The sequence below is a fragment of the Cyprinodon tularosa genome, unplaced genomic scaffold (genome assembly GCF_016077235.1).
Source record: "Cyprinodon tularosa strain WSP-4 unplaced genomic scaffold, ASM1607723v1 ctg10, whole genome shotgun sequence".
Taxonomy (NCBI): Eukaryota; Metazoa; Chordata; class Actinopteri; order Cyprinodontiformes; family Cyprinodontidae; genus Cyprinodon; species Cyprinodon tularosa.
Window position 1 is genome coordinate 2,257,783 of NW_024037782.1, and position 27,788 is coordinate 2,285,570.

At 36.9% G+C, this 27,788-nt stretch overlaps 1 protein-coding gene across 4 annotated transcripts; it reads left to right on the plus strand.

Annotated features, from left to right (window-relative positions):
* The first annotated feature begins 499 nt into the window (after positions 1 to 499).
* On the plus strand, positions 500 to 27,000 carry LOC119793229 (rho GTPase-activating protein 40). 4 transcript variants are annotated; one of them, XM_038300579.1, is made up of 16 exons: positions 516 to 645; positions 4,155 to 4,294; positions 13,706 to 13,932; positions 14,872 to 15,092; positions 17,241 to 17,319; positions 17,753 to 17,901; positions 19,102 to 19,267; positions 19,966 to 20,057; positions 20,280 to 20,357; positions 21,417 to 21,576; positions 22,235 to 22,317; positions 22,974 to 23,180; positions 23,685 to 23,825; positions 23,957 to 24,108; positions 24,291 to 24,346; positions 24,775 to 27,000. In XM_038300579.1, exons 3-16 carry the CDS (start codon positions 13,725 to 13,727, stop codon positions 24,876 to 24,878), a joined length of 1,896 nt encoding a protein of 631 aa, XP_038156507.1. In that variant the 5' UTR covers positions 516 to 645; positions 4,155 to 4,294; positions 13,706 to 13,724; the 3' UTR covers positions 24,879 to 27,000. The 4 variants fall into 4 exon arrangements, with proteins under 4 accessions (XP_038156425.1, XP_038156507.1, XP_038156340.1 ...); XM_038300497.1 differs by lacking the exon at positions 4,155 to 4,294 and having other exon boundaries at positions 500 to 645; XM_038300412.1 differs by lacking the exons at positions 516 to 645; positions 4,155 to 4,294 and adding an exon at positions 8,165 to 8,313.
* Positions 27,001 to 27,788: the final 788 nt, after the last annotated feature.

Here is a 27,788-nt window from a genome sequence, read left to right on the forward strand (position 1 = left end):
ACGGTTGGACTAAAGAAAATAAAAAAATTGAACTAATGATGTTTCAGTTGAACTGTTTAACTTGAACAGGCGAAGGCAATCCTAAACAAATGTGTTTTGTTCTAGTAGAACAACACCAACAAGACAATATGGACCCAGTGACAAACCAAGGCAAAACGAGGGCTTAAAATGAGCAGAGCAGATGTAGGAAATACATAAACAGGTGAATGGGATCTACTGATTAAATGGAGTATATCTAGCTGAGAGAGAGAAATAATAGAGCAGACAGGGGTAAAACAGACATAAAATCTGAATGTGAAATAATAGATAAATATTCAGTGTATCAATTAATTTGAATATGTTTTATTGTAAGAATTATTGCATAAAAATACTTCTACTTTTGTACTTTTTACTTTATATTAAGAGTACGAGACAGTAAGGCGAATATTGCCATGGATCTGAGCGTTCTGACGTCAGACGTAAAGGCAAGCAGGATAAGGATGTTGCCGGGGAGCTGCAAACCTTCTCATCTCCTCTCACATCCATCTGGCTATTGGTGCGACTCTCAGCAGGACTCGTTGCTGTTTTTTAAACCTCATGGAAAACGTTTCATTTAACGCTCAGCAAACCTTCCAGTCACCGTTTGAGAAGACGGCGTTTTACCATGTAAGTAAGCTGCCATATGAAATGTTATGTTTCTAATTGTCATTTATTAGTAGTAGTGTTATTAGTTTATGGAAAAACGTAAAATTATTATTTTAAAAGTGTACTCCTTTTCTTTAGTTGCTTGCATTTTAAGATGGATGAAATGTTTATTTGTTTCTAGGCTGACTACCGTTTACCGCCGCACTATTTTCTAAGCGTTTGTGGTTGCTAGGGTGAAATGATTTGTTGCCAGGGGCGTTTATTCGGTCTGCACGCGCTTCCCTTAATGAGTGAGAGGGTTCAGTAGCAGGAGGATTACTGAAATATTATAGGCCTATCGGTTTAACTCTCTTTGCAACGTGTTTTGACGCACGTAAAAGTCATGTTTAAATTAGTGCTATAAATCATTAACCATTTTTTCCCCTGAAGTTCCCATTGTTATACGTTTTGGGTTTTTGTTTGTGATTTTTTAAGTAACAGCTCACCACTTTCCATTTGAATGATGATGTTATCCTCAGCGATGACATTTTTTCCTCATTGTTTTTTTTCTATAGGCTAAATATAAAAAAAAATTCTAATGTTAAGGTCTACACTGTAGAGAGACAGCTTCCAAAAAGCCATATAACTATGGGGTGGGGATTTTAAGTGTATGTTACACAAAGATAATTTCAACATTACAAATATTACTTGTAAACTAAAGGAGCAGTTCCCAAAAATGTAACCCTCAAAATGACGTATATAAATTTGGATAAGCAACTAAAGAAACAAGAGCATAATGACAATATTGATAATTTTAGCAATCAAAATGCCTGTGTCAAATGCTGAAGTGTTTTCTTATAACTACTTAGTATTTATTATTATTGTAAATATATATATGTTAGCAGTTATTTTGAAAATAGTTTGGCATTTTAATTTATATTTCTTTGCCAAAAGTTAACTTTTTACCCCCAAATATGTTAAGAAAATCAATTAGAAAACTGCATCTTGTTTACTATAAACTATTAGTGTAACCATACAATGAGGCCAGAGGGTGTGTGCTTCAAATACTAAACAACAAAGGTCACAAGGTTGTTGTAATCCACTCTAAATCCATATGGCACGAGAGGAGAAGGTTTCCCAGCTGTCATTAGTGCCTTAATCTTGCAAAGCTTAGCCGGGTAGCTTCTGTGAAACTTAAAAGGTATTTACGTAGAGGCATTGTTTTCATTTTGATTGACGCAGGAGCCAATCTGTTTGCAAAAGAGAGATTCACAGATCCATCTGTTAGTTTGTCTATTTGATGTGGGCATTCCAAACAAGTTTACATTATCCGTCCTCACCGTTATACTCAAGTTTTGAAAGAGTTGAGTAAAGTTGGAGTTTAAATTTTCAGGTTTTTTTGGTGTTAAAATCCAGTCCTCTTTGTCAGTGTCCTCAGTTCAATAGCAGAGAGGTCTAGTAGGGTTTGACTGCATGCAGGAGGCTGTTTAGCCATCTGAATTAGGTCTATAGGGCAGGGCACACAACTAGTGATCATTTTTTCTAATCAGTTAATCTGTTTGTTGTTATTATTCTATTATTAATTTGAAAGCAAATGTTCCTTTAAAGAGGTGTATTTTCTACAGAATTTAAATCAATTGAAATTTAAACTTCCACTTGGGGAGTTCTGAATAGAGCATCAAATTCAGTTTTCCATTTCAAATGAAAAAAAATATATATTTTTAGCTTAATTACTGCTTTGAGTGGGCTGTTATTTTAATTAAAGGCTTGTTTACTCTATTTGCAAACAATCTGATTAACCATTCAATCCTAGACTGCATCAGACAATTGTTACTCTTATATCTAAAACACTTGTAATGAAGTTTTATTGTGAATTTCGGCAGGAATAGGACAGTTTCATGCTGAATGGTAATTTATTAAAAACAGCTAAAATTTACAGGCCTAGATTAAACATTAAGGAACGTTTGAGATATTTCTGAAGCAACAAAGCGAAATTTCGGTAAGAAGCCTCTCCCTAGTAGTCACTGGCACCTATATAGTTAAATACTGCGCAGGTTGATAACTAAGACATAGATTGGGTGTGGCTGAATAAAATTATGTTTTGCATCTAAAAAAAAGACTATCATGAACTGAATGAAAAACTAACTAAACAGAGGAACTTCACAAAGAACATCTTAATATCACAGCATAAATTATATCAAAATGCATGCAATATCCGCAGCCACAAACAAAAGTAACCAACAGGAATTTGGAAACTATCGATTGGTTTTTGTTAAGATCAGCTTTTACCAGAAGAACATATACTTCTATCTATATTCTATACAATCTCGATGTCAGTTTGTGGTTGAAATATGAACACCAAAATGGAAAAAATAAGATAACCAAGCCTGACTGCCAATAATACTTATTTGGTTTTCAGCTGTGGTCTAAAAGAGCTTCATTTTCTGTGTCATTTTAATTCCTTGATAATGGAAAAAAACAACCTTGAATAGACATAAATAAGATCTCCATGGATGTGCACTCTTTGAAAAGTAGTAGCTTGTAAATGTAAATATAATACTCCTTAAGAAGCTCCATGTATAGATTCTTTACTGCTTGAAACATAATATTTACCATTGTTATTACCGGTAACTTAAATCATATTATTGTCGCTGACACTGTGTGTGGTGGATTTACCTTTCACCCTTGATCTGGTGTATCTTCTTTTACTTTAAATCTATAAATGTCACATTACTCATAAATGCGCGCAGGAAAGAGAATTAAAGCAAATATCCAAGGCTTAATTCTAAAAAATAAAGCACTGAAATAAAGACACTAAACAGCTTAAATTTATCAAACAAAAGAGGTCAAACATGGTAAACAGAATAAGTAAATGCAGTTATTAAAGAAAGACTACTGTTAAATCAGAAAAGGAAGCAAAATCTACAAAAAAAAAACACACACACAATGACAAGAAGAATTCTGACTATGATATATTGCTTTTTAAAGGCATTTATTGGATGTTGACAGATGACAGCTGGTGTTTGTTAAGGAATGTGGTGACAGAGATCCGTTTTGACAAAGTTAGTTTTGTCCTGATCACTATGAAAGGTGGCTAAACACAGCAAATCCTGTTCCAATCTTATATCGTAGGCAATTTGACCATCCAGGTGAAGGGTTTCAGGAGAGCCTCTGCTTTTTTGTATGATTTATTTCTTGAAATAAATGTTGTAAGATTTATGGCAATTGAAAAGCCCAACAGGATGAATTCCTAATCAGATGTCACCATTTGTGTTGAGAAAGGAATTCATGCCAAGCAAAGGTAGTTATTATCTCACACCACACAAAGGGGTTATTATCTGAACTAGCAGGAACAAAATCGCTTTGTCGTTGGAGAATGTTTATAAACTGTAACTGAAAACATGAGGAGGTTTAAGTTGACTCCATTTCCAGCCCTTTAATCTGAGCTGTGTCTGATGATGCTCGATAAAGTGACATTAAAAGAGCTTTATGTTATGACATATCCAACTTTCTTTACATAAACCAAGTTTCTCATTCCTCTGTAATTCTAGAGCAAGTTCAACTGCATCGCACGGATGAATGAATCAATGTGCAAAACTTTGCTGTCATAAAAAAATGAGCCAGGGACATACGTACGTCAGTGTGGGCGTGATCCTGGAATTGAATTCCAGCAACTGAGTGTTTCCTTTGAATACGTATGAACTGGAAATGTCTCATCTGTCCCATCCAGCGTCTCGTGATTGACTAGTATTTACAAGTATTCACAACAAATCATTTTGGAGCATTTTCTATGTCCTTTAGCTGTAGATAGAGAGCTTATTGCCTCAGCTGTATCAATTCTATTATTTCATTACACACTTTATCTGTTTCCATGGTGTATTTTTTGTCAGTGGGTGAGCATGTACTGCACTGGTGTGAAACCCAGCATTTTGCATAAAACGTGACATTCAGTCATCATTCCCTCTGTGTCATCTTTCACTTGCTAATCCGACCATCTGGGGGTGTTTAGTCGTTCTCTTCCTAAGATACAGTCCTTCTCTAGTTTGATTAATTTATTGAAACGATTTGTTAAGGTTTAAACCTATAACTATTGAACCAAATTAATAAGAAATTATACATTAAATAATTGTCTCATTTAAGAGTTCTTATGTTTTTTGTTTTCATTGTTTTTTTCTTATGCTTGTACGATTAAGATCTTCACTCAAATTTTCCTTCCAGGAGGCATAGCCATGCCAAAAATTTTTTTTAGGCTGCATGGTGGCGCAGTGGTTAGTCCTGTGGCTTCCTCCCACAGTCCCAAAACATGACTGTTAGGTTAATTGGCTTCTCTAAATTCTTCTGTGACCGACTGGTGACCCTTGAGGGTGGACCCACCGAGACCTACTAACAAGGAGAAGATGTAATGATTTTATTTATTGAGAAAAAAAAAATGTCCAAAACACCTTGGCCTATGTTAAAAAAAATGTGATGAACACTTTCATTTCCTTTATCAATATGGAAGTGTTACTAAACCATTTCTAAGACTTGTGGACTCCAGTAAACTGCAGAAAAAACAATTAAGCACAAACGGTGACCATGTGAATAGAGGTGATGAAACATCCTGGGGGGGAGGGCTTAATAAATAAATAAAACACTGAATCTAGGAGGAGCAAAATAACCCAGAACAACAAACTCAGACCTCAAAAGCACAAAGGCAATAACAGAAAAATCTTGATCATACACTTGCTCAAAATATTGTTTCAACTGGGGAGTAAACAGAGGAATCTTTTGAAAAGTGGATGTCCTAATATATCCTGTGAAAACCAACCCAACATTTTAGAAAATGAATCTTATACCTGCTGTCACATAGTGTGGTGGCAGTGTGATGTATTTGGGGTCAATTCAGGTGCTGGAGAGCTGGCTGTAAATAATGGAGCCATGAATAGTCTTCTCTAATGGAAACTCTCAAAGGAGAATACTTTTTTTTTTTTCTGGGCATCAGTTAACTTTTTGTTCAAACAGACTTGAGTCTTTCACCTTTGATTGGCTCAGAGAAAAGGTTTTGTGGAGTCTAGTGATCTTACGGCTGATTAAGATGGTGTAGCACGACTTTTAAAAAGCTATTGTCGAAAACCTTCCAATGTGGCTGAAATAAAACAAAGATAAAATATTGTAACTAACTCAATTTCTCCATATTTACTTGCATTATCTTATCATACGTCGCTGATTAACTGTTCAAATGTATAATAGAGAAGCAAAAAAATGACGTTGAGTAAAAACAAATAATTGTTCATGGCTTTGTATATCCTCTACTTCCAGTTTTTAAATACACAATAGTTATTTTCAGTATCATTATGTTTTCTTCTTTTCGCACTCTTCATTCCTTTAATTCTACAAATGCCCTGCTTGCCAAGAGGTAGATGAGCAGGGCCACGAGACAGGGCGAGCTGTCACATCCCATCTGCAGGGTCAGGAAGAACGTGCCCTCACGTTCTGCTCTCTCCTTTCCCTCTTAACACCTTTGTGAGTTAAGAAGGATTGTCAGATCTGGGCAGAGGGGTCCTGTCAGGGCAGGAATGACAGTCAGAGAAAATCAAATAAAAAAAGGCAACAGAAATGTTTTGATATTTTAAGAAAGGGGAGAAAATGGCTTAATCTGGCATTTGGTCCTGTAAGGAATTGACTTTACTTCCAAATGGAGGTACAGCATTGAAAGGTTCAGAAATAAATAAGGCATTTTCTAACTGTAGCCAAGACTACTTAAACAAGAGGAGAAAAGATATACTGTTAAAAAAAAGTGGTTTTAATCAGAATCCATATCAGATCAGACATGTGGTCAAAGGGAGTAATTGGAATTGGGCCTTGGATTAAGTGAATAGTTAGTTAGCATGGAATCTCTCCAAGAGGCATCGATGTGGTTCCTATAATCTGTGTTGATCTGGTTACAGGGAAAGTACCTAGATGACAAAGGTCAATCAGTCCTTCCTGATTTCTTTTATTATTAACAGACTGTCAGACGTGTTGATATTTGCACAAATTTTGCACCCTGGATTTTAAATTATGTAAATTAAAGGTTAGATTGACCAGTGGTTTCCCTACTGCATCGAGCAAAGAGTTGCACCTGCTGGACTTTTCACCCTCTACCACCCACTGCAGTTCACTGCAGATAAAATAAAGTTGGGAAAACTTTGCATTTAAAATGCTGCTTTTTTTTTCTTTGTCATCAGATTATATCTGAAAGTATGATGGGGTTTCATAAACGATCAACTGAGCAAACCTTCATATTTTATGCTTAAGAAATCCTGTACTCCTAGATGTGCTTCTGTGCCAGCAGAAATAGCAGAAAACAGAAACACTTCATTTATTTTCCTGAAAAGTAGCAGAAGCAAGCTGAACTCACCAAAAGAAATATGGCTAAAAAATATTTAATTAGTAAGAAACAGAATAAGCTTAATGCCTGTCCTGAAAGACAGATGAATCTAGCCAAAGTTGGCAAAATAAAACATGCTGAGATTTAATAAATTAGCAGAAACAGCAGGAGAAATGAATATGGAGAAACTGGAATCCTATTTGGTTAAAGGAAAAAATCTAGTAGCTTAAGAATGACTGAAATGTTGAAGAATATGGTATTGAATAAGAAGCTAAGTGTTAACTCATTTGTTCAAATGTCAAAAATTGGCATAACTGTTGAAAATAAATGCAAAAGTTGATCAAAATTAAGAAGCAAGTTTAAGCTGAAGAAACTTGACAATCCAAAGCCAACAACCCTACATGCCAGGCAGACCATTTGAAGCAGAGGAATGGCTTATAGAAAGACAGCTAATAGAAATGAACAACCTGAACTTATAGTTAAACTACTAATTGTTCAAAATGATTCTGTTTATTCTATTGAGCAACAGAATCTCAATAGTATAAACAACATTCACAAAGTGCCCTTATCTAATGTTATTTATAGAGAAACCATTATATTCTTGGCAGCAGGAGGAGTAATGATGCTTATTACAGTCAATGTTGTAATTTGTAACTTTTTACCCATTAATATGAATGTAATTATTTTTTATGGTTTTTTTTCTAGGGTTTTTTCAACTTTAATGAACCCTGAGTGTGTTAAAGGACATTTTTTTCAAACATATTTCTCTCAGTTAATTGATTGATTGCTTGATTGACTTTATTGATCTCACAGTGGATAAAATACTCGATATATCAGCTAAAATAGTCAAAGAAGAAGAATGTGCCAAAGGAAGAAAAAGGTGTTTGGATATATACGGGATATACAGTGCGTCCTCATATGACAGCTTAAGCATATAGCTCCAACCTCGAAAGGGTCATGGAAGGGCTGCAACTGCTGCTCTTTCTGTTCTATCTACTTAGTTTCCATCTCCACCCCTGTCCATATCAGTCATTGATACAATATTACCCTCGGTTTGTCCCAGCCCATCATCAAGTCAGGCACTCAGCTTCTCCCAGTTCTCCAGCACCTCTTGTAGACCTCCTTTCCTGCTCCAGGATGCGATGTAGTGACGTGCCCGCTACCACAGGCAGACAGTCCTTGTTCTTATGTGTTTGCACATAGAAGAGATTACAAGGAAGCAGCTTGCCAGGGGCAGGCAGCTGCTGTTTCCTACAGTTCTCAGCAATCTGGGGGGACGACGGCAGGATGCCATGGGGGAAAAGTGGCTCAGCAGCTCTGCTGCTATTCGCAGGAAAAACTCTTTGGCGGGCCAAAGCCAGGTAGGATCAGATTTTTTTTCCTGCAGGTTCTGCTCCTTAATGGTCAGATATAGATTCACATATACTTGGGTAGTACTTTGGTTTGGTTGAGCCTGGTATTATTGTTTAAAAACATTTTTGAAGTCAACTTTTTATGCATATATAATAATTCATCCAAGGTTCTGATCCATAAAAGTTAGTCCCTATTTGTTTCTGGGTCCACACAGAATATGACTGAACATGCACTGTCTAGGGTTGAGAAGAAATATTTGGTTAATCTTGTTTTCGTGTCCTTAATGTTAAATTCTTAAGAAAATAAGAGGCTTTGTTTGGAAATCAACCAGGAATCTTAGTCTGCTTAACAAGCTGCTTTTTCAGTTTGTTTGCTGCAGCCTCTGAAATCAGCTGTTTGTTGTACAGTAGTTTCTTACAGGTTTTAGTATGAAGATAGGCAGCCTAATGTTTCCATTCTTCTCTGAGAGCATGGCTTCCTGTTGATTCTTTGGGTTACACCAAGGTCCATTCAACTAGAAACAATCCCAAACACCCTGACATTTCAGTAGTCCCTTTCCTAAAGTCAGCATATAACATGTGCGTGTTTTGTAGCTCAGAGCTATATACGGTATATATACAGCTTGTATGTTTTGGAGGGTAATTGGCTAATTCTAATCCAATAAATTGGTATTTATGGTACAATATCTTTAACGTTGCGGTTTTGTTGTAAATTAATGCTTAAAATCTCTTCCAGTAGAATTTAAAATCTTTTTAGATGGAATTTATATGAAAACCAGGGTTTCCTAACAGACTGTACAGATTGAAAACATTGAGGTTATGTGCAGGCTTCAGACTGTTTTTTCGCGGCAATATCATAAAGGAGGATACTTCCTGTCACATACCTCAGTGTTCGTCACTAGGATTACATGTGACAAACTAAAACATAGTGGTGCATGATTCTGAAGGAGAAAAATTACTTTATAGTTTAAAAAAATCTAGCCAATTTGGACAGTATAATGTATTATAATGTCTGGACTCAATACTTTGCAGAACCATTTCTCTCTGCAATTAGAGATTTACGTGTTTAGCAAATTTAATTGAGTTTCTCAGTAAACAGCAAGTTTTGTTTAGGTTAAGTAGATTGGTTTGATTTTTAGCCCTTCCACTTAATATGGTTGTATATTTAGATTTGCTGTTCTATCAGAAGCTTAACCTATACCCCAGTCTGTAGTGTTTTGCAGCCTCTCTTATTTTTATTCCATATTTACCATATTTTCTACTCCATTCATCTTTTCTTCGGCTCCGACTAGCTTATAGGTCACTGACAAAGAAAACAGTCTAACCAGCATGTCACCACCATTCCTAGCCTCAGACGTTTTGTGTTTTTTTTGGGGTGATGTGCTGAGATCAAACACAACAGGTTATTTTATTTCATTAGGTTATAAAGGGACTTCTCGAGGCAGCTGGTTGCACTGAATTTTATTTAGATCTTAAACAAAGAACTAAATAAAGCTTTATGATTTTCTTAAACATTTTGTATGTATTAAACCATGTATGGACATTAATATACCCAGAATGCAAACGCACAACCTTGCCTTGTTAAGTTATTATTTGTACAACACTTCTAAATTGTTATGATTTGAAAATATAATTGTTTTTATTGACAGTAGTTTAAAGCCTCACTAAAGAGTATTTTAGACATGAGATGCGCAATTATAGAAGGCAGATAAACAAGAAATAAAAGATATTATACATAATATGTCATCATATTTTCACAAAGAAATGCTGATCCAGACACAATTTCAAAATGCATATCATTAAGTAATATCACTAAAGGACGTTTTTTTATCTGAGGTTTCTGCGTCTGGAAAATTTCCCCTGCTTTTTAGATTTTACTCAAATGTTATGCGGTTGTTTGACTCCTTCTGGTGATGTTTACAGCATTATGGAAGAATGGAAAAAACAATAAATCAGTGAAAAGTCAGAGGTTTGGTGAGGTTACAGGGAACAGAGGTCTTCTCACGGAAAATCTTGACAGACCTGTCGCACTTGTGCAACTTGAGAAACGTTTCCCTGCTCCAAATGTACCTCCATCTGCCTCATACTTATACACATAAATCACCTGGACACTCTGCAGCCTTGGAGTCATTTTTCAGGTTTGTTTTTTGTTTTTTTCAGGTTCAGGTATGAGGTTGAACAAGGACATTTGCTATGAGATCATAGATTTTGTAGTACATAATGTTTCTTTCTGCATATAAGGTATGGCGTTCTTCAACCCTTCACATTGTTAGCCGTCACCCATTAAGTATTTGGATATTTAAGGGGGATTAAAGGTTTCCCAGTGTATGTCTTGGATGAGCTTGAATAGTTCCCTTAACTTTATCTTTGATCTTTTTGATGAATACGCCTGATAAGATAAATTATGCATTGTTACCTTGATGAATGAGCTCAAGAAGAGCCGTCATGCACAAAGACTAAAATCCATCCTAATAGCCGAGCGTAGGTTAGTCAGCTCTCATCTGGGTGTCAATATAGTTCATGGTTGTTAGACTAAAACAAGGCCTGTCTTTGTTTTGCTTCACTCACAGGGTTTATGGGTTGGCAAAAGGTTACAGATTCCACTTTGAACCAGAGAGGGAACTTGATGGTTGTTAGACTCATAGGGAAGGCGTGTCTCCTATTGGGACAGGGGAGGGGACAGGTGTGAATGTTTTGATAGTAAGAACCTCGTTACTCAACCTCTTGCATTCCAGCTTGCATTACTTCCTGTGTCAGCTCAAAGGAACCTAAACCACTGAAAGATTTAGATCACTCTCACGTGGTGCCTGACCAAAAACGCAGGATACAGCAAGACTTTGTGCCGAGCTTGTAATTCCCAGATTGTTTTGGCTGTGTGGACATGGGAGGCAAAGGGGAAGTGGTGGTGCTGAGCAGAATTGAGCCAAAAATGGAGTCTCCACATATCAAATTAAATCGTCTGAGGCTCCGGCCCCGACATAACCCCTCATGGGAGAAAAGGCGGGTGAAGACCACAGTCCGAAAGAAAAAAGACAGGTAGGTCATGTGAAGGGAGAGGTGTTTTCCATAGAAATAAAGAGTACATTTAATAACATTAATATTAGTTGTAGTATTTTAAATTTAAGAAAAAGCTCCAAACATGATCGCTGGAGTTTTGCAGAAAAAAAGAGGAGAATGCAGCATGGATATAAAGATCAGCTGTATTTTGCACAATGCATACTGTCTAATCTGGTTTACATAGTCTCTGTTAGTAGGTAACTGCTAACTATATATATTTTTTTTTTTATATTTTTGACACTTGAAGACTTGAAATGAAGGAGATAAAATGTTGTTTCATTATATGGGAATCTTTAAGATTAATATAATCATAAAACTATATTTTCTTTCCTTTTAGTAATATTATGTGTATGAATTTTGCACATGGTAATATGGTCTTATTTTTATGATGATCTTAATTTTGTGTCCTGTTAAAATAATGTTTCAAATTGTTATGTATTTTGTGAGAAAATTCCTATACTTTAACGTGGGAGAATCAGAATATACCAAACTGCTGTGAGAATTATAAATGAAGTTAAAATAAACAACAGAATCCCTGAAATTAAGAATTTAAATGCGGATTTCAAGTAATGTGTCTAACAGTTTAGGCATGCAGATGGCTTCAGTGTAAAGAATGTGGCTGCTATTTCTGGTGATCATCCTGAGACTGAATTCTTTTCTCATTTATTGGTCCTGTCTTTTTCAGAATACCATTAATTATGTATAAAATGGTCTGAAAGTACCTGTTATTGAGGTCAGTATGAGCTGTGAACTGATCCTTTGGGGGAAAAAACAAAGCTGCAAATAGAACAGATTTATTTAAAGAAATGCAGAAATAAACCTAAAAATTGCTTTTCAATCAGCTTGCTTTTATGCTACCTTTGTTGTTTGAATATTAATTTCAATGGAATAGCTGGGTCATAGTAGTTGTTACCAACCCGGTCCTTGAGAACTGCATTATAGTTTGCATCAACCTTAGAAATTATTAAACTAAACTTCTTTTTATGTTCTTGTGTTTTTAGGTGCTGTTTTAATTTAAAATGATCTGATCAGTTTGGACTGTGTGATGTTATCATCACAGTTATGACAAGATCTGCTTTTCAGTTTAACTTAGATTACAAGACATTTTTTCTATAAGGGTTCTGTTTGTTGCTGATAGATTTTGAGGGAAAACATTTTGCTTTTCTGAAGTGAAAATTCTGTAATGAATCAGTTGCAAAGGGATTATACTAATGTTTTCAGGCGACACCTGCAACCAAGTGACTGAAAGTTAACCAGGGCTGAAATGCTCTGCATCTCAATGGCGTTTCTCAAGCTGCTAAACTGATCCTGGTTTCAGGTTCAGCTACTTTCAGTCATCTTGATGTAGGGATGACATTTTAAAGAGAAGATTCCTTTAAAATTTTACCTGAAGATATGAAAGTTCAGCTTAAAATAGATAAGATTAATTTCCTCTTTCACTAGAATTTCAATGATGAAAATGTAAAAAGTATGTCTGCCAGTCTGAGTAAACTTCTATGTTTAAAACATTCCTTTCTTTGATAATCAGTAAATGTTTATTGAAAGGTGATTTCTTGTGAAACTAGGTCTCATAGTCCCTCCTTCTCTGCTCTGATGAAACTGGTTTTACCAACTTAAATGCATCTTGCTTTGGCTGACTTACAGTTGATCCTGGCATGTATAAAGAGCCTCCTAAACCACAATGGAAAATATTCCAGTTATTCTGTTTCTCATAGCAGCAGCTGCTGTAATGTTTCCTGATATTCACTCACACCTGTGGTTTGCTTGAGATCTGCTGAATCAAAGAATGTGACACCAGCTGAGTGAATCAGCAGACCACTTCCTGTCTCTGTGATCAGGAGGTCACATTTTCATGCTTTTAGGGGGGGTGTGCCCCATTGTTGGCAGGGAATTGTGCTCCTTCGAGAGAAACAATTTTTTCTTTAGCATTCCTTTTGTTCAAACCTTAAGTAAAAGTGGGGTGATTTATGAGTTATATCTTTATCAATTTTAGCTGCAGGTTTCAGATGACATTATTAGAGGTTTCTATTTTTGGGAATGTGTGAGTAGATGGAAGGGTGTGACCCATAGCAAGGCAGATTTGATGTTGTTACAGTGACATCTAGTGGATCTTCTCGGTACTTGTCCACAGCACATTTTGCAAGAACAATAGAGATCCCCCCTTTGTGTGCGCTCTCAGCATCTCTCTGCTCATACCTTTTGTCTCTCCAGGCTAATCCATCTTTTCTTTTCCACTTCTGTCTTCATCATTCCTCTTCTGTTTTTTTTATGCGCCTTTGTGTCTCTGCTCATTTGTTTGCATGCATGCGTGTGACTTCTTTACGTGTATGTATGTCTGCACCAGAGATTCCAGCCCCACCGAGATGAGCGTGGATCCCTGGGCCAGCCCGCAGGACCAGGCAGCAGCTGAGGACTCTCGCAGAACCCACTCTCCACCCTCCCCAGACCAGGAGCAGCAGCAGCCGGATAAACTGTGCCTGGAATCATTCTGGAGCGAGGTTGAGAACATCCGACAGGGGTGTGGCGATACAGATCTCAACTCTACCAGGAGAGACTCCAGGCAGTCAGAAGGTAATCACTGTCTAATAGAGCATGGAGAGAAAGAGCAGAAGGAAATGTGTTTATTTCTGATCACTGCAATGCTGTTTACTTCTTAGATCTACTTGAACGTCCATGAATAATACCTTTTCCATGTCAAATTACCATAATGCTTGTTTTATCACAATGACACTGACATGTAGGAGCAGTGGAGCAGATGCCAAGCAACCAAATAAATACAGATTTTCATTTGTGCATTCATATTATCTGATCATTGGACCAGTGCATTTAAAAAAATCTGTTTTAACTAATGCTGCATGCTTCCTGCATGTGAAATAAAGTCTATATAGTTAAATCAAAATACACTCTGTGGACTGTATTTATGGTCCAAGACAACTTTCTAAGTTATTATGAATGAAGAATTATTTTATGCTTTAATGTTGTATTATTGAATGATCATTGTAAAGGGATCAGCAGACCATTGATTTTTACCCAACTGCCAAAGAGTGAACTGATTAGAAAATGCTAAAGTTGTTCTATTTACATATAAACCCGAGTGACAGTTGCTGCTTTATCACAATGTTTCCCCATTACCCCTTTGAAATATTGATATCTTCTTTGGGCGATTCCTAGCCTATAAAATCATTTAACTAATGATGTTGCACCATAAAGCCAAAAAGTACTTTCTACTTTACGAAGTTTGTGATCAGTATTTTATGTTATTTTAACAGTAGTAGGAATAACTGTTGATTGTTTTTGTTTATTTTTTTTAAAAAGCAAGAAAAAATAAAACTTTTGTCATAAATCGTCAAAACAACCATGATGCTTTAAAGCGGTTGTTTGTTTTTTTTCTTAAGGTTTTCATAACCGTCAGAATTTCATATGTTATGTTCAGCTTAAGCAAATATTTAATTTTCCTTATGTGTACTTTTTTGGATTTACATCTGAATACCGGCTATGTCTTTATCTCAGAGGGAGAACAGGAGGAACAGTGGCTGGCCGACGCTGGCTTATCGACCCTCATCAGCGAGGACAGCGAGGATGTAGACAAGGCTGTTCTGCTCTCCACTCTAACCCGGACGCAAGCAGAAGCTGTTCAGCGCCGCCTGGATTCCTACACGTTATCCCGCCGTAAAAAGAACAAGACACCTCCCAGAGACGTTCGGGACATCTTTAGCTCACCTATCGCCCAGGTAAAGATACACACAGCACCAAGGGCATAGATGGGGTGCCTTTCTACTTCATTCATGTTCTTCATCTTAAAACATAGATACACTGATTTCCAAGCCTTGTATATTTCCAGCCTGCGATTAAAAGTCTGCAGTTAAGCCATTAGAGTCATGATACTAAAAGAGAAAATCCTGTGTCTGTCAGGATACTCGGACAAATATAATTTATCACTGAAATATTGTCATAAGCCTATTTCTATTCTAAATATGACCAAATCTTCTACCCTGAAATCCTGTGCAGATTTCTGAAACGCTTCAAGAGATTTCCTTGAAACATGGTCCATTATTACTCCCTGCTTAGTTGTTTTGTATGATTTTACCTGCTTTATTTACATTTCTTAAAGAGGTTGGTCAACAGAAACCTTCAGATTTTCCTGCTGTGATGCCAACCCAGAATGTGTCTTTACGAGGTTTTTCCTGCCATTAGAACCTCAGTCCTTGATCTTATAAATAGCAGTCTTACATCCTGTGCTGTTCCTTTTTTTATTCTAAATCCATGGAGAAAAAGAAAAAAACTGATATTGTACTCTCAGTTGGCTAGGACCTCAGATCAGTCTCAATACTCAAATTTCTTTCAAACTTATTCAGCCAAATACTTCTTCAAGCACTGAAGCAACATTGTCATAAGTTAGCATCTGTAATTGTTTTGCTATTAGATTTCACTGCACTGCTTTATACTGTGAAACAGACATTTCTTATTTCTCATTTAGTAATGTTGGATTGAGAAAAAGGGGCTGCAGAGGTTATGCTTTGTTTCTATGGAATGACAGACATTTAGTGTTTGTATAATTTCTCATCCACCCCAGTACCTTTTTTTGCTTCCTAGGGCTCATCTGCCCTTTTCTTTTCATTTTTTTCTTTTTACATTGGCTTTCATTCTTAGAAAAATAGCATCTCCTCTGACTGCCTCCTAGTCATAATTGCTCCATCCAGCTGCTGCTAAAATTGCCTTGAAGAGGATGAGACTTGAATCGTTTTGAATCTTTTGAGCTTCAATGAAAACAAAGCTGAGACTATTTTATTCAGGCCTAATAGAACCTCACAAACCCTGCTTATTGTGGTGTAAAATCATATGTAAAACTGCACGTAACAGATCATGGGCTAATTAGGAATTTAAATTTTATATTAGTAAACAGATCAGCTCTCTTTTGCATGTAATTGGATAAACTTGACACAGATTTGTTGTGGCGTTACTTGGAGAAACTAATACAAACCTTTATTTCCAGTCATCTTGGCTGTTGCCACTTGCTTTATGACGGTGCTGTCAAGCAACACTTTAAAAATGGAGGTTTGTTCAACATGTGGCTGCCTGTCTATTTACCGGTACACACAGACCTGCTTCCCATGGATCAAAAACTCTATTTACAAATCCTAAAGTTGTTCTTTAAATGCCTGTAGGTCTTGCTCCACTGTTCCCCTCTGATTTAGTCCAGGTTTATTCCCCTTTGCTGGGCATCAGATCAGCCGACCAACAGCTTTTAGTTGTTCTAAAAGCAAAGTGGGAACTTAGAGGTGATCAGGCTTTTTTTCCACTTTGGTTTGCAAACTTTGGAGAACTTTCTCTAAACATTTGACTATTCTTCCTGTGTTTGAATCTCTGTAAAAACAGATTTTTTTCAGTAAGGTTTCGCCCAAAGTAAAAAGACATTATCTTCTTAACATCTATGATTAATTTTTTTATGAGAGTAATAGCATTCTATTTTTTTAAAGGTTGGCTCTCTTTTATTTATCTCCTTTTTCTACAGCTCTTTGGGAAAACTTGCTGAGTTTTTAACTGGGATTTAAAATAAATAACATTTGAATTGATTGTGAGGCATCCACGAGAAACTTTTTACTCCAGTGTTTTGTTTCTCACACCACCATTGACCTATAAAAGAAAGGTAAAATCACATGTAAAGGTCACTCTTTGTCCTCGGGGCTCTGTTTGACAGCGGGGACAGGAACAAGATTCCTCCGATCATTATCAGTGCTTTATCAAAGGAAACACCCTGTATCCCTGTGTTCATTCACTTCCTAACACTGATTGATTTGATTAAAGATCTGATATTTATAACTGTAACTCACTGAAGATAAAGGATTATTATACTAACCATTAAACCTCTGTCCCTCCAGACTTTGCTGCCCGAGTCTCAGAACAGCAACGACCTTCCACAGAATAGCATGGCATCAGTTGCCAAGATGCCTTTTTCAGGTAACAACTATATGTTATGATCTACTGAAGGGGAAAAAAACACGCACAGATGATTTCAAAGCATTCAAGGCCTTGTGGCGCATACTGAAATGCTCATTTTACCATCTACTGAAACTCAGCCTGTTCTTTGTGCTTGTGATAAGCAAAAATGAAAAACTACTTGAATTATTACACAGTCCTTGTATTATTAAAAATAAATCAACAGGTATGTATGTCATAAAAAGAAACTTCAGAGATCAGAGCTAATGTTAAAATTCCCTTTGCCATATTCAAATTATGTTGTTTTTGGTTTAGATGTTGTTGTTTTTTTTTTTTTTCTTCTCCTTCCTTGTTCATTCATGAATCAAAAGTGCATAAAGGGGATTTTTTAGAAAGATATCTCTGCCACAGACTACCTTCACTAAAATGATAAACCATCATGTTGTGTATTTAGCAGTGACACCGGAGCATCAACGGGGCGCTCCTAAGGAGGAATTCCTCATTACTGACATTGCTTACTGTGAACAAGCTGTGATCTTCATGAAACAGGCCAATTTTCCACTGAACAACATCCCACACAGAAAGGAAGATGGCACCCTACCTGTGAGCTTGCTTCTACTTTTCTTTTCCTTATCTTTGATCCTTTAAAATGTCACTGCAATCGGGAACATTTACCTGCTTTGATGAAATGAAAAGCAGTAGGACCTTTGAGTGCAGTGTAAAGCGAAAACCCTGGCATGTATATGATTGCTTTTAGCCAATCTGAGATAAAAAAAATAGTTTGAAAAACCATTTAGATGTATTTTTTTTATTCAATTATTCTATCAAATTCCTCTGAACTTAAAACTCTTTTTAAGAGAGTGATTTCAAAGAGGCAGTGGTGATTGAAACAGAAATTGTCTGCAATGCCATTTTGTAGCACTGGGCTGTTTAAAGGTAACAGCCAAAGTAGTGGCTTAGTTTAAGATCAAAGTTAACTTTCAGTTAGGTCATTTGAGAAACAGATTTGTTATTAAATGTGGTTTTTTAAATGAAATAAAACTATATAGGATAATATTCATGTTTTGATATTTAAAAATACCCAATCTCATCAGTAGGAACAGGCATTTTAAGTTCATATCTGATCTGGGGAGGCTGAAGTATTTATCCTAAAGCCTTTGATACGTTTAACACCATTATCAAATGATAGACCTCTTTTTAATATTTTAGAATCTCAAAATTTAAATCCAGTTTTTACTGTAGCCAAGTCGATATCTTTATCTTTACATAATATTTTCTTATTTATTTCAGAACCACATAAATAAGCTCAGTCTAATGACTGATTGTGTCTGTTTAGCTAAACCTTTAGAATTTATTGGAATATCTTATTTATTTCTTTAACTTATTTGTTGGCATTTACAGAAATCTCTCAGGCCGACAGGTCCAGCATAAAGCTGTTTGAGTCACGACAGATCGAAATTGTTCAGTAAATCTAACAAATGTTATTACAAGTCATTTTCAGTACAGCCTCTGCTGTGGATTAGATAATGAGGTTAAGATCGGAAGGAATTAGTGGTAAACAAAGGGAGAGTTGTTACGTCACAGAGTCTGGCAGATTTATATTTTTCTATTTTTAGGCTAAACAGATTTCCTCTGAATAAGGGCTGGTTTATTGGCTTTGATTAATTGATGCGGTTTAATATGAATGAACTTCTAGCTCCTTGGACCATTTCCATTTTTTTCATGACTCTTTCTGTCTTTGTTTTTTTATTTCTCTTTCTCAATCTTTATTTTGCTCCTCTTTTTCAACTTCAATGTCCGCAGCGGATAATCTGCCCAAAATGCCGCCTTGGAGTGACTCGTATTCAAGACCTCTCCCACTGTGACATGAAGAAGATTCGCCAGCTGGCCCTCATCGACATGACGGCGCTGTGCGACCTCTTAGAGCTGGAGGTTAAAAGGCATAAAACTGGAAAGAGAAAGATTGCAGGTGTGAAACCTCTCTGCTGCATTAAAATGTTTATAATCCAATCCAACTTTATTTATAAAGCACTTTTTCGAAAGACCAAAGTGCTGTACGATGAAGCTACATAAAACATTATACAGAGTCACAAAACATAAAAAAAACCACATAAAAGCATAAAGGACATAACAAAGTTAAAATAAGATCTATGAAATCTATAATAAAAAACAATAAAAATATTTTTAAATTATTTATTTGCAGGTTAAAATCGACATCTCACACCGTTTTGAAAGCCAAGGCAAGGAGATGAGTTTTTAGGAGCGATTTAAAATCAGACAGAGAGGTAGACTTTTCAATCCAGATTGGAAGGTTGTTCCACATTTTGAGAAGCTTTGAAGAGGCTCAGAAATTTGGATGATGGGCCCAGTTTACAGTTGATATGGGGAATCATGCCGTCTGCTGTCATTGATCCACTGTTTTCAATAAAGTAACACAAAGCACCATATCAAATCCTTTGTTTGATTGAGATGCACCTGTATGGAAATCCTTTTAGGTATTTGTCTTAAATCAGAGAGTCTCATTAAAATGAGGCTTTTACGGTTAAAATATTCTGTTTTTATTTAGAAACAAATTTTCTTATCCTTTATTCTGGAAATATTTATTTAGTTATTCAAGAAAACAGGTTTATATCAGGTAATTATTGTTCATTTTCCTATCTGTTACAGAGAGCAAACTTTTTGGGGTACCGCTTGCCACACTGCTGGAAACTGACCAGAAGATGAAACCAAACAGCTCGATTCCTCTCTTCCTGCAAACGGTATGTATCTGCATGCTTTGCATGCACAGCGCAGCGTTTCAAATAGTTGAAATAAATATCAGAAGCACCTATTTGCATACAACTGAACCAGATAAAACTAAAAACTCTTGTAATCTCTGTGCTTGGAGTTTTGACCACATAGTGTTTGTAGAATTACTTATTGTGGAGATAAGCAGGAGATGTATATTCTGATGTCAGGTTCTGTTGATGCTTTTTGTGCAGCTGCTGTCGTTTCTGGAGAAAAAAGGAGTCGATTCAGAGGGGATTCTGCGGGTTCCAGGATCTCAATCCAGAATAAAGGTACATTGTCTCAGCTAATAGCTGTTTTCACATGAAGTAAACACAGTCTTAAGATCTTAATGGCTGCAAAACATTTATTGTTTCTGACTTTGAAATGTCAGACCTGCTTGAATGTCAATTGGCTTTTCTAAGATTAACAACATTTGACATTTAACAAAGTCCAGTAAGACATAATCAATTATTCTTTTTTTAGGCTGCAGCGAGGTGGCCTCTTATCACCATGTACTTCATTAATTGAATTGTAGCATCGGGTAAATTATAGTAGCCACCAGAGGGCGCCAGATAGCCCTGTATCGCTGAACAAGACTCAACGCAGTAATGGCTGATATACTAAACTGGACTTGATAACAATGTTAGAATCTCAATGCTAGAATTTATAGCTCTTTTGGAATCAGCCTATGCTCACATTTAATAAATAAGTCATATATATATATTTTTTTATAAATACAATTTCCCAACATTTGACATTGTTCGTGTTCCAAGATTACTCTTTTCCCTCAAAAAGATTACTACCAATAAAGAGCAGTGTTAACAATGGATACTACCTTATAAAGATTTTCAATGTCTTTCATTTTTTTGCCCTTTCTACAACTATTTAAAAAAGGAGGCTTTTTTTCTGTGTGATTCAATAAAATTCTTCTTATAGAAAAAAATATTTCATGTAAATTAATAGGCATATTAATGCAGGTAATTGTATTGTAAAGATGCAGTTAAAATAGAGCATTTTCTTTCAATCAGTAATAACGAGAGTTGAGCAGGTTAAATAAAATCAATATGTTTCCTCCTTTTCAATAAATACATCAAAACTAAGAACTTCTACAATTTTTCAACCTTTAAATACATCAAAAAACAAAGTATATCCTTTTTGCGAGGTAATTAAAATGAGATAAACATAAGATGCATTTAAAAACATCAATTAAATCAGTTGGTTGTTGGATTTAAAATGTTGATCTCTATCAAGGAACCCCTAAATACATTTTATGTTATAGTCCCTAAAAGAAGATATTGGTCAGACTTCTGTTTTGTTATCATGGTATTAACCTTATTTACCATCTGCAGCTGCTGCAACAAAGCTTGGAGGCCAACTTCTACTCAGGGCATTTCAGCTGGGAGGAAGTGAGTCCAAATGATGCCGCTGTGCTCTTGAAGAAGTTCATCCGAGAGCTGCCAGATCCGCTGCTTACTGCAGAATACCTCAACACCTTTAGCGCCGTCAGAGGTCAGTGGACTTTAATCAGCAGATCTTACTGGTTCTATTACATAATTGCATATTTCATGTTATTTTCGCTTTCAGATTGTGACCAAGGCCAGAAAAAACATTTGATATCGTATTTTATCGCATCTCAGAGGTTACTGTATAATACAAAATAATATGCAGCAATTTTTCCATTACTGATCCGCACAGTAATCTGATGGCCACATTTCCTGACTTCTGGTCCAGGTTTACATAATCACCTTTTTGGAGATGGCAGGTCCTTATCTTTTCTTTTTCAGCTTAGAAATCAGTCCTAAGATGAATAATCTAAGATCTTTAAAATACATCCAGCAACTTCACAAATAAGAAAATACACAGCATCTTCAAGGATGTAGTTTTCACATTAGATTGACTTTATTAAAAAAACAGATTAACATAATCTCATCTGACTGATAGCAGCTGAGGTGTGGTTTGAAAGGAGGATCAGTGCAGATGATAAATGATCTGTGACCACAGAGACATAAGCTAACAATCCTAATGGCCACCAGACACATTGTCATTAATCTCTGGACACCCCATTATTCTTAGTCAAACACTGAGGAAATGAGCAGTGTCTCTATGTCTGCATGAGTGTCTACCCTTTTTTTTCTTAGTTTCTTATTTTGTTTTTTTTCTTCTCTAGATATCACAGAGCTGAGGCAGAAACTGCACATGTTGAACCTGCTTGTTCTGCTGCTCCCTGAGCCAAACAGGAGCACACTAAAGGTAGACACATCTCAGCTCTTATGCACTTAGTTTTATTTTCACTAAACAATCGTTTGTTTGGGAGACTTTAAAGTGTTTTTGAATGTGACACTAAATACCTAATATTCTTCCTTTGCTATATTAGATTGAAGCTATAACAATAATATACACAAACAATTCAATGGGTGTTGAGAAGTATAGACAGTTGCCATTTTGAATATAAACTATAAATTTTAGTGTAATGCAGGTATGATTTGGGAGAAGAAGAACGCTACAATGTTACAAAAACGGAATAGTGTTCAAAACATTATCTCAAAGTAAAGAAGTTTTTTCATTAAATCTGTGTTAAAATATACTAGTCAAATATTTGTTGAAATATGTTTTAAAATCTCCTAAACTTACCTTTGCATTTCGTATTTTAAATCGCTGCTATCTTGTATATCTTGCTGCATCTGTCGTGAGCAGCTTTCGTCCGTCCAGCTGTGCAGTCAGTTTAACTTATAGCAAAAAGTAGAGTACTGACACTAATCACTTTACCTTCATAGCAAGCAGTTGGAAATAACTTCTGCCAAACAAACCTGTTCTTCAGCAGTTTATATATTAAATTAATTCTTCTTGAAAGCTCATTGCAATGTTATCGCTGCCGCATCTAATGGGATCATTTGCATTTCTGTCAGGCCCTGCTAGAGTTCCTCAATAAAGTGGTTAACAGAGAGAAGAAGAACAGGATGAACCTGTGGGCCGTAGCCACCATCATGGCTCCCAACCTCTTCCTCCATAAGGCTGTCCCAAGCCGACTGACTGATGGGGGAGAGAAAGGACAGGCAGAGAAGGCAGCTGATGTGATGAGGCTTCTCATTCGTTACCAGGACCTCCTTTGGACGGTAGGAACGATTATATACATCAACCATGGCTGTCTTGTTTTAATCTACAACAGAATATTGTCCAGAATGTAAGAAGATTTCTCAACATGCTTCAGATTTCTCACTAATCTGTTTGTTGTAAAGACATGGAAGTAAGTTTAGTTTCCTGAGAAACAATTCACAGATTTTTTTTCCCCCCCTGTTCTGACATTTTTCTTATAACAGGCAGTTACTTGATATTAACATTTGTTTGAAAATGTATTGAACAGTGATACATGCAGTCTGACCACAGAAATGTGAAGGAAGCAGCATCCCTGCTGCCCTTTTCTACCAATAAAGTTTTTGGAATCTGAATCCATAGAAAATGATATCACCATAGAATAAAAACAGAAAAAAAAAGTAGGGCCTGGAATTAAACCTTATGGAACTCAGAGAAATGTATAACCTTTCACAATGTTGTCAGCATTGTTCATTTGTACAGATGTTGATCAAAACTTTTTTTTGTCATAACTCCCTACTACTCAGGTCCCTAACTTCCTTATAAGCCAAGTGCGTAGGCTCAATGAGAACAGCAACCGCCGCTACCAGTTCTACGATCGACGCTTCAAGAACTTGCTGAGAAAGATCCAGCCAGACAGCAGGGAAAAACCGGAGAAAAACTCAGAGGTCAGCTTATTTAACTGCACAAATCTCTTAGTTTTAAATCATTCTCTTAGCACAAGAACCCCTTAATGTGTGAGAGTTTTATATCCAGGGGAAATAAGGAGATGTTTAAACATGTTTTTATTTTCTTGCAGCCACGTCGTACTATAAAAATACAGGTGGGGGATCTGGTTAACAGCACGATGGAGTTTCAACTCGGCATCAACTCCAGAACCTCTGACCTGCTTTCCCAGTTTTACCGGCAGTTCCTCCGCAGCCCGGAAAATGGAAAAGGCAAAATGAGAAGGTGTGAGAAATACTGTTTAGGTTTAGATCTTTACAAAAGGATTTGGATGATATTTGTATCTGGTGATAAATAATTTTCATGTTTGCCATCATGTCTGATTGTTGTTTTTCTGTTTGAATGGAACTTATATTCCTTATAAACGGTTTATTTCTAATGAAATATATATATTTTTTTGTCCACAGAAATGGCTCGGTGGGATACCCAGACTGCGCCCTGTATGAAGTGGGGGGGAACATCGGTGAGTCTTTCTCTCAGATTGAAGTAGTGCTGATATTTGCATGCCTTTCTGCTCACTGAGCTGATGAGAGTAACAAGGTGAATTGTTCAGAAGATAAAGGGACATTAGCTGTGCATCTGCAGTTACCAGAGCAGATAAATGCTTATTACAGACATGTTTCTGCATGCAAATAGGTGTGAACTATGCAGACAAACGTTGGTTTTCAGTTTACTGCATCACTAAAGTTTCAACGTGGAATTTTATTGTTTGGACTCATATGAAAGCAATAATAATAATAATAAAAAAAGGCTTTAAGGTTGTTGTTTTTTTTTAACAATACAGACTACATGAATATTTAACGGGGTTTTTTTTTTTTCTATTAATTGAGAAATTTGTAAATTCAACCAAAAATTTGTACCGTAATTAAGCAAATTTCTGTGTTTCTACAGGAGAGCACTGTTTGGACACAGAGACACATCTCCTAGATCTTTACAACAGTAATCCTGGAGGAGAATGGATCATCAAAATTAAGCCAAACGGAGGCAGAGGGTAGTGGCCTGTTGGATGACTGACAGACAGACAGAGGAACATATTTCAGAGGAGAGATGAAGATTTCTTCTTCAAACCTCCTCATAGCTCCTGGAGGCCTTCGGAGCAACAAGCAGGAAGAAGGACAGATGGAGCAGACAGAAGTATTTATCTGCCTGGAGCAGAGTTGAGAATTTCCATTCTCTGCTTCTTCTTTCCATCTCTTTTTTTTTTTTTCTACTCCTCATCCTGTTTCTCTCCATCCTCTCCTCCTTCATTCTCTCTTCGGATGTTCATTTCCTGTATTTCTGCACTGCTGCAAGCAAAAGGCTGCTAACGTGACTCATTACTTCCAGCTGAGAACCTGCTGAACATAAAGCAAAGCAGAACAGCGAGGAGATGGAGGGAGCGGCTGGACAGTTGGCTTTGACGTATTTTCTCTAAGGCAATCGTCTCCAGCTACAAGCGAACAGATGGGGATGCAGAGCACCTCTGGCTATCCTGAGCCCCCCTCACCTCACCTCATGCCAGCTTCTGCTCCGAATACACAATGTTGTGGATTTACCCTGAAGGGAATACAAAGATATAGCGGTTTTCTGCTTACATTCTGAGCAAACATTGACCCAGCTAGTGCAGTAATGTTGGTACAACTAGTTAAGATATTTTTCGAAACATAAAAAAGTCTTTTTTTTCTATTTATTAATTCATCAGTCAACTGCATGTATTTGAACTTAAAACTAAAGGAACTTTGACACATTGTCCCTCTCTTTTCTGTTCGATTCAAAGTGTTTGCCTCTACTTTGATACCATGTCACCTTGCAATCTATTATTTAGACACAGAAAACCCCTGTGTTCTTTTTTTCCACACATAAATTAGGAGACAGAAATGATAATGGAGGAGGAGAGGAAGATAAGTAAAAGCTCTTAGGAAACATTCAGATCAATTTGTTAATAAGCCTCATCATTCACTTGTATTTATCTGCTGTTAATTAAGAAGCACTGCACTGACACCTTTTATCCATGAAACTGGCTAAACTTTGGACCTGAGGAGGATTTTTGCCACAATGATGGATTTGGTGTTGCATCTTCAGCGACACCTCTAAAGGGAGTTGATAAGGACACACCGTGAAGCTGGTCTTCATTTGTAATTTTTAAACACAAGGATGCCGATGGAACAACACTGTTCTAATTATTATGACTTTTATTTATATAATTTTAAAACATTTGCTCTGTTTTAGTCCTCATAGACCCTTTCCAATGGATCCATGTACAGCTGTAGGTTTGCTTCTGTTATGTACATATGCACACTGTGCTGTGATGGGACATCACTACTCAAACAGGATGTTGCTTTTTGAAGCTGTTCCAAACACACACAAGCAGCAGAAGAATGTTTCACCTTTTTTTTGTTGCCGCTCGTAAAAAGGTAATTGTTTTTTGCTCCGTACAGCCATGTTGTGGCGCCGCGGCCATTTTGTGGCGGGGTGTGTCTCTCAGGCTGCACTCAACAAACGTAATGACAGCAGGCCCCTGCGCCAAAATCCATCAACGCCCTCTGCTCCATCTCTGTCACCTCCCCATAATGGAGCATAATGGCAGCATCAGAAACGCATGGAGGAATCACATTTCTGTGATGAAGCAAGAGGTAATAAATGCGTGAGATAAATTCTGCCCCCACCACAGCAGTCTGTGTGTGTGTGATGAGCTTCACTACACATGTCCACCAGGCTGCTTTCTGGGTTCTCCTGGGTACAGTTCAGTGCCTCAGCACAAAGCAAACCTTCTGCAGGAGCTAAGGAGAACTGGGTCACCTCTGAAGCTTAAAACAAAGCATGAACACGCCACAAAGTGGTGTCACCTCTTTACAGTCCAGGACAGACCTTTTTTGTGTTTGTATATACATGAATGTTTTTGTTTGTGTGTTGAGACGAAGCTCTGAAACAGTATTACTACCACAAAACCGAATGGACTTCTTGTTTCCTGTTGATTTACGGAGTAAATCTGCGACGTCAGCCAGCAGACGTCTGAATGTATATTTATGCCCTTTATATTGTTTTTAATCTGTCTGTGAAAATAATTTTCTGTAGAAAGAAAAACTTTGGAAAACTGTTTAATCTTTGGCAATAAATGTGAGATTAATGCAATGCTAAGCATGATTTATTTTTTCAATATGAGTGAATGGGAAGAGTGGGAAGATAGTATCAGCATAGGCATCATCCATCAACCAGAGATTCACATTTGTGCTTCACAGAAAGCAGAAAATAACATGCATGTGTGGAAATGGAGAGGATTATAAGTGAAGTATTGGTTTATTCTGCTGCTCTAATCAATAGAGAGATTAACCTTGTAATGTGTTTGCGGGTGGAGCGGCCAGAGCTGCTCAGGTCGCTGATTAATCATCAGAAGCGCTTCTGGAAAAAGAACATTTGTGACTAACTGCTTCATCAACTTTGATTATTCAAGGTCTCAGTGTGTCCAAGCATTACCCAGGAAGACAAAAGGAACCAAATGATTGCATCATTCAGTAGTTTTCTCACACAGACGGATTTGTTGTTGCACATTTATTTAGGAGCAGATTTTGTGTTTATTAAATGAACTATATCTTTAAGCCTATAACTTTAGTGCTTCTGTTTAAATACTCTCCCTTCTTGTATGTTGTGTTCTTTTTCCCTGCTTATTGAAAGCAAACCAAACTACACACGACATTCAGCTTCAGCAGCCTGTCTGCCAGACGCAGCCCCCTTCGGCCTGCTGCAGACTTAAATTACTGTAATCAGTGGATGAATAGCAATCAGCAGCCTTGTATGAACTGCTGGCAGAACGCCGGACCCCCAGCTCTCTCCACCAATCGGACCACCGCACCCCATTCATAGCTAATCACCACGTGCACCACTTAACTCACATGTGATGGAGGAAGCACTCTTCTTCTCCGTTTGTC